Source organism: Magallana gigas, chromosome 2, assembly GCF_963853765.1.
Source record: "Magallana gigas chromosome 2, xbMagGiga1.1, whole genome shotgun sequence".
Lineage (NCBI taxonomy): Eukaryota > Metazoa > Mollusca > Bivalvia > Ostreida > Ostreidae > Magallana > Magallana gigas.
In genome coordinates, this window is record NC_088854.1 from 59,984,481 (window position 1) to 59,992,217 (window position 7,737).

At 34.6% G+C, this 7,737-nt stretch overlaps 1 protein-coding gene across 1 annotated transcript; it reads left to right on the forward strand.

Moving 5' to 3' along the window:
- Window positions 1–1,910: 1,910 nt before the first annotated feature.
- Window positions 1,911–4,994, forward strand: LOC136272593 (putative leucine-rich repeat-containing protein DDB_G0290503). The gene has a single exon (XM_066074343.1). It carries the CDS (start codon window positions 1,911–1,913, stop codon window positions 4,176–4,178), a length of 2,268 nt encoding a protein of 755 aa, XP_065930415.1. The 3' UTR covers window positions 4,179–4,994.
- The last annotated feature ends 2,743 nt before the right edge of the window (window positions 4,995–7,737 follow it).

The window sequence follows — 7,737 nt, forward strand, 5'->3', positions numbered from 1 at the left end:
GATGAAGTAATAGATTACTGAAAATACATGTATGCACGGAAAAGTTTGTATTTTTTTACTAGACTTAGCGTATTGTAGATACTATAGAAACATAGGATGATTATAATCACAACTCTGACGGTTTTGAAGAGCCAGAATAAGATGTATTCATGTATCCCAAGAATGATATTTTAAACACGCTGGGCAGTAGATATCAAATTGAGATATGTAAACATTTGAATACAGAAAACATGTACATGTATATGGTCATCTTTCTAATTGTATTTGGTGGCTGCCGTGTTCGATAGAAATGCGCGTAAAATGTTTGTTTATTTTGCCTCCGTACGGAACATACCCGCTATGTAAATATAGTCGTCTACGTAATGGGTTTATATTCAGATGTGGCTCTCTCAAATGAAAGCGAAACGGATATTTAAAGGTCCTTTCCACGTTAGGGAATTGTCCCACTGTTTTGCAACATCTTCTTCGTAATTTTATAAATTTTGGTTTCTTCCTATATTTTTATATGGACATCTTCTTTTAAAGGAGACCAATACAGTCTAAAAATGGCCACGTCCTTAAAACAAATACATAGTCCAAAAACAATTCATTCAAATCGTGAAGCAAGGTTCCTTTAAATCTCTATGCATTTTGTCAATAATTTTAATTATCCAATGTTAACCTTATTATCAAATTGTAATTTGCAAGAAATCAATAATACAAATGATTATGTTGCCTAAAAGTGCAAGATCTCACACAAACTTGTTTAACTTCGAGAAAAAAAATTCGTTTACACGGTTTAAAGACTGATCTCTCCATATTGCTTATAATTTGAGATTTGAATCTGAATAAACAGCAGAAATTTTAAAAATGTTATTAAGGTTGAAATGTGAAGTCTAACATTTTCAATTCATTCATAATGAAATACCCCTTTAACTCTAAACCAAATCAACCTAAGGAGGTTAATTTGAAAAATTAAAATATCGATTATTAATCAATTACATGTTCTAAAGTCATCGATTGCAATCAATTACAAGACAAAAATGAGTGCAATCGATTAATACACATTGTGCCGGATGATTATGCCCGTGCCAAGATGGCATTTTTACACCCGCTTAAGAGACAGTTTCGGAAAAAACCATACTTACAATATGATAGACCATTGTCTAGAAAGTATATAACCACTTTTGTTTTTAGTGTGTTACACCTGACAGGTGAGATATTTACCTTTAAAAATTAATACGGAAAATGATAATTCCCATAGGAGAAATGATTTTCCTACAGGAAATATTGACAATCCTATATGATTTTCTAAAAATCCTAGAGAAATTATATTTCCTGTAGAAGAATGGTATTTTCTGTGGGAATTTGATTCAGACAGGCAGTTTTCCTATAGGAAACTAATATCTCCTATCGGATTTTATCAAATCCTATCGGAATTGAAATTCCTATAGGAAATTCTTGTATTCCAATAGGAAATTTCAAATTTCCTATAGGAATATTGTTTTTCCTATGGGAAAAATTATTTTCCTGTAGGAATTTATTTTTGAAAGGTAAATATCTCACCTGACAGGTGAGTTTCGATGATAACAAAGGTGGTGTAAACTCTTTAAGCATTGATCTATCATGTGGCGTATTTGAATTTTTCGATATACATGTATGCAGCTTAGACGGGTGCAAAAATGTCACCTTGGCACTGGCATAATTATCCGGCACAGTGTTAATAATCAATTACACAAAATATCCCTATGTAATTGACTATTAATCCAATACATGTTTAAGTAATATTCATTGTCTGTATTTTGCCATTAAAGGTCAATAGATTTATCGTGAATATTAAGATTTCAGGTCCATTACAGATGTGTACATATTATTTTTTTTTATTCTAGTCGCTGATACTTTGATATTTTTTTCAAAACTAGGAGGGCGTCATGTACCTGTACTTAAGACACGGGGACTCGCTGGAGCTACTGTCGGGTGTGGTGCTGAAGGATTGGTACCGCCCAGTGGTGGGGGACGTGGGAAACGATCTACAGCTTGAGCCCGCCATCTGGTTCAAATCCCTCATAATCGACGCCATCTTGATTGACTGTGATCGCCGACAAGTTCGATGGAGTCGAGTTCGAATGCCTCCATCTGACCGCGTCGGAGAAGAAAATGAGGAAGTCGTCTATCTACGTGATCCCGACAGCGTCATCAAAGCTAAAAACTTCGTCGAAGCATCGGTTTTTGAAGACTTTGATTACAGTGAATTAGACCAAAAAGCTCAGGAAATATTTGAAGCTACAAGGCAGTTGTTAATAAGAATGAGAAAAAGAGAATTGAGCAATGAGCAATACAAGACTGAATTGTTTCGGTTACTCCATCGCTACATTATGCCATCTATCTTGCTTACAGTTCAGGACATACCTATTCTCAATAACGCCTTTGTCAGAGTTAAAATGCAACTCAAAAGGATCGATAAAATTATTATGGAGAAAGACAAGGCTGTGCAGTTAAAGAAATCCTCCTTAGCCAAAAAGCAAAAGGAAATTCTGGAGAACGAAGATTTTACAAATGAGACGCACATACTTTCATGCACTTCCAAATTTCTTCAAGTGTTCGAAAAACACATAGGAAAAGATGTCGAAGATGCATGGCAGGAATTAGAGGTAATCCAAAGTAAAGTAGATGACTTGAAACTGAGGAATCCTACGATTGATGAACTTGGTCTGGTCCGGAAGGAACGAGATGCCTGTTATGAAAAATGGGAAAAAATTAAATTCATTCAGGAGACCATAAAACAAACAACAAAGTCAAAACGGTCATCAGAAGCCGACACATCGAGCAAGCTCCATAAGATTTACATCGAGATAAACAAAAGTGTAGAAGAAGAAATGCAAAAAAAACACCAGTTATGCGTGCATGAGGCCCAAATTACCTCAGTTCGAAAGGCAATTAGACAAGCCTTGGATGACTTGAAGACATATGGCCAGACTGTCGGTTGGCAGATGAAATCTGACGGAACGGTAGAACACGATACTGACGTCATGGGGATGAACTGCAAGCCAAAGGACTGGTACACGCTAGAAGAGAAAATCTCCTCCATTCTAGCAGACGTCAACAAAGACATCACTGAACAACATATTCGTTTCTGCTCAGGTGTATACGACAAGATTACTGCAGCCTTGAAAGAAAATGAACTTTTTCAAAATCAAACAAGCTCCAATGAAGACGAAGGGACAGTTTTTCAATCACTCGTAGACGCAATTAAACAAGAGGTAAACGATCATTTGTTAACAACTGTAAAACTCCTCTCGCGAGTTATCCATGAAGAAAGTCGTTATGATGCCACTCAGTCAAACACCACTGAGAAAATAGCTATCTGTTACCATAATCTTCTATGTAACAAAATCATAGAACCTTTAGAATCCTTGTATGAGAAAAAGTACGACAGAATCTGTGTTTATGTGTTCAACAAAACCAAGGACATGTCATTTGAGGAGTTAGAAATTGACGAGCCATGGATTGTGCAATGTTTAACTTTTGGTCTGAGTCTCCTGTCGATCGGTAAGAAGCCTATCGATGAACTGCGAGAATTCGGGGAACTAGACGACTGTCCTACATCTGAAGTGTACTTGCAACCAAGTCAATGGAAGGATACCCAGCTGTCGCATCCGAAGAGTGTTGTTGAAGATTCCCAGTCGGAGACCAACGATGACTATCAGTCTCCTCCGTCCTATGTGGAGTCGATAAATATACTGCCATCTTATGGAGAACACTGCAGCAGCGTACAAACCCCGGAAGTCCAGGAAGGGAAAAGCCTGTACGACATTTTACAACCTGGACTAGATTTGATTCACACCCTTGTGCGGGAAACCACCATTACTGGGAAACTGAAGATGATCACTAAAACTTACCGCTTTGTTGGTAACCAAGTTTCGGCTCTGAAGTCTGCAGCCTCGCTTCAGGATTTCATGGGCTCCTATGACGAACTCCTCACGTTACTTTTCTTGTTGCTTACGTACCTTGATGAACGGGATTTCAAACGTCTTTTTATTCAGATGTACTTGTTGGTGGACTTCAAGCCGCAGTTCATGCTGGGAGGCGTTCATGACTGTTCGCTGACCAACTTTTGTGTGGCGTTTCAGTACCTACGGAACAGACTAGTCATGCATAAAGTGAGACGAAGCAAGAATGAGAAATGCGACCTAGACTGAACAAACGTTTTATTTTACATATCCTGCCAAGAATTAACAGAGTGATGTTGACGATCAAATTGTATGTGCGTTCTTGTTGTTTTTCTTGGGTTGTCTCTCTACATCCTTGTTTTGAGTATTGTACTTGCATAATGCTTCAATTTTTGGGATTTCGGTATACCTGTATACTGTAGTATATTTTTATCTATTTTATAGAGTCTATCCTTTTCTGCTTTTTCAGTTCATTTAGACGACAAATATATGCCAAACACACAAACAGACTACTATTAACTGTATCTAAAACCACTGTTCCATTCAGAGATCATATCGATCGTACTTTGGATACTTTACTAGTCTTTGTGAGTAATCATAACGAACAAAAGTTTTACATGATACAGCAACATATGGTCCGTTTACATGTACACCCCAATGGACAGATATACTACATAATACAATGATCTAGATTTTTCCTGTGCCAAACCGATATACGCTTTTTATTCAAGTAAAGTTCTGCTTTCATATTATGCTTATTAAAAGATGAATGAATTTTTTATCTTGGTGTTTCTTCATACGGGTGTTTTGTTGAGTAAAATAATTTTCAATCATATTTCGCAGATCTTTCTTAATGAAAAAGAGAATGACAATGCACCTATGCGAAGACATGATTGAGTATAAATAGATTGATTGACAAGAACTTCAGCCCATTCTCCAGGATGCTAATCATAAATTATTTTTGGAAAAGGGAAGAAAACATTCTTTTAGTTCATATATGTGTGTCAATCAATTATTTCACTAAAATAACGAACACCGTCATTTGAAAGTCTTGTGACTTGTTTGTTCCACGCTCATTTGTAACAACGTTTCAATGGTTTTTGACTTAATAATTAAATGCATTAGTTTTATATTTTGTACTTTTATTGTTATTGATTTTTTTATTAGATTAACGTAGATCGGGGATCTGTGTGCAGGGATTTGGGAGTAGTATTTAACGTTCAAATAACGTACTCTCCAAGCATCGCATTGATTTTCTATTCATTACGTACCACTCATTGCGTATTTTTTACGGTTAGAACAATTCCTATCTAAAGCATTACTGCGAATGTTATTGTCATTTAAATTTAGATCACATGGTTTTATTTTTACAGATTCACAGTCAAAATCGCGGGAAAAAAGTGTTTCGTGGTTATAGTCCTTTTTTCAAATTATAGTTCTTGTAACTGAATTAAATTTTTATTTTGTTAAAACTTCCTAGAATAAATAAATTGGGAAAAGAAGGAATCAACCAACATAACCGAGAAAAACAAAAGAAAAACAGAGCGAGTATAACATCTTTATTTGAATATGTTAAGTTGCCGCTATGGAAAAAATTTGGATCCGCTTCTGACCTAGTCAAAGCATCAATTATGAAACAGATTATGTACTTTATACCGAATATCGCTTACATTTCAAACGATAAACTACGTTTAATGCTTTGTCAGAATTTGAAATGTCAAATATTGAGTTATAAGCAAGATACAGAGTTTGAAAATCTTTGTTTTGTAAACAAAGCCCGAGCTTTGTTATGGTTTACATATGTGTTTTATTGGCAAAAGTCTCCATCAATTGTTGCTTTTTTCTGTATATCATATTATATATGAACACATTGAATCAGTTTACCTTGTTTGCCACAAGTCATTTGCTTAAAAAAAAGCTAATTTCATACTATACATTATTTGTAAACATATATAAGACTAGAGCTTTGTTTACTTAACAATGGTTTCTTTCCTCTGTATCTCTCTTACAATTTGACGTTTAACATTCAAATTTTGTTCAATCATATAAAATAAGCAAGTAAACCATTTTATACATAAATTAAAATAAAAAGAAAATTAGTTATTATTTGTTTTTTATTAGTTTGTATACAAAGCAGACACATATTCATGGTTTAGAAGCACTGAATAACATACTAAATGCATCAGCCTTTTTAACAAAACTCATAGATTAAACCTCTCAAAAGTTGGTTAATACGTATGTCCAGATCGGATGCATGCAGAAGATTTTAGATTTTCAGTTAATTGAGATGCAGGGTTAAAGATTTGTCTGATAATTGTATGTTCAAAATTTGTTATGCTAAGGTATTGACAGTCTGATCTAAAAAATTATGCTGAATTTTATGTTACATAAGATGTACCTGCTGAATGTATTGACAAATAAATATGTTATTTTAATGTTGGTATGGGGGACAATCGATTATTCTGCAAATATATTGCATTGCATTGTGTGGGAACATCCTCAGAAGGTAAGTATAATGATTAGTGTTCAAAAAAGTGTCCTGATTAAAATAATATGCTTTATATTTTGTTTTAAATTCAAAATTAAAAAACGTAAGTCTTTATAGATGACTGTTTTTCCGCACATATGTGCAGATGGCTATGATGAGGGGTTTTTTGGTATCGATTTGTCCTCGTTATCGTCCGTGGGGTTAAGTTTTACTTTGACTTCATCGGAAAAAGTTTTAAACCCACTTGAAAGCGAGCTCTACTCTAGGTAGAGACATTTTTACCATACTTTAGGTAGTATCTATCAAAGAAGGACGGACTTTGCCAATTTTATATAGAGACATTATAACATGTTTTACGGTGCAACTGTTTGGGTGAGCGCAGCAGGACGGACTTGCATCATGATCAACAATGTCACCCATTATCAATTGACTTAAGAGAATGCTTGAGAGAGAGAAAGAGAGAGAATGTTTCCAAGTCTTAAATTATCTAACAAAATACATATATATTCTACAGATTTCCTCAGCACTAAAACCGACCTTTACATTTGAGAGAACTGATCAGTGTGTTTGACATACTAGTATGTAATGTTGCATGTCTTTAATTTGATCAAATCTGTGAACGTTGAATTTTATTTTCCTTTTGTTTCTTTTTTCTTTTCTGATTTTTTATTCACTGCTTCATAGGTTTTGTCTTCTAATATACATGTACTAGTAATTTATTTATTTTTGCATGCTAAATATACGTTCTATTTATGCCCCCTCTCCCCAAACTTGTAGGTGTATAGTTTCCCTTTTTTTTTTATTTAATGGCTTGACGATTTAAATATCTTTATAAATATTCAACTGTTATATTTTTTCTCTTCATTTCTTTTCATTCATTACAAAATGACGAGACTGTAACATTGATATCAATAATATGTTTGGTTTCTTCCCAACTTATACTAACTGTACTGATATGTGCAAAATTAGCTTGGATCGATATGACAATAGTGTATTGTGTCTTAGAGCAGATTGTGACCTTCCCTTTTCGTCTAAGCGATACACTGGATATATTTTTATCGAACAGACCGAATCTCGTCAACTAAATCACCCCAATACCATGTTAAACAGATCACGATGCAACAGCTGTGGCAAAACTAGAAACACATGTAAAACGTAAGATCTACCCATGGAAGAAAACTGTTAAAAAATGATGAAGTCAGAATTCAATGACTAAAAAAACCTATTTTTTTCAACAACTGTGATTTTTCATTGTCAAAAGAAGGAATATGGAACAACATAATTACCACACTCAACAACATCCTTGAATCATCCGTACAA

What these genes read in the sequence shown, in the direction of transcription:
- LOC136272593 (XM_066074343.1), top strand. Translation starts at nt 1,911, where the DNA reads ATGTACCTGTACTTAAGACACGGGGACTCGCTGGAGCTACTGTCGGGT.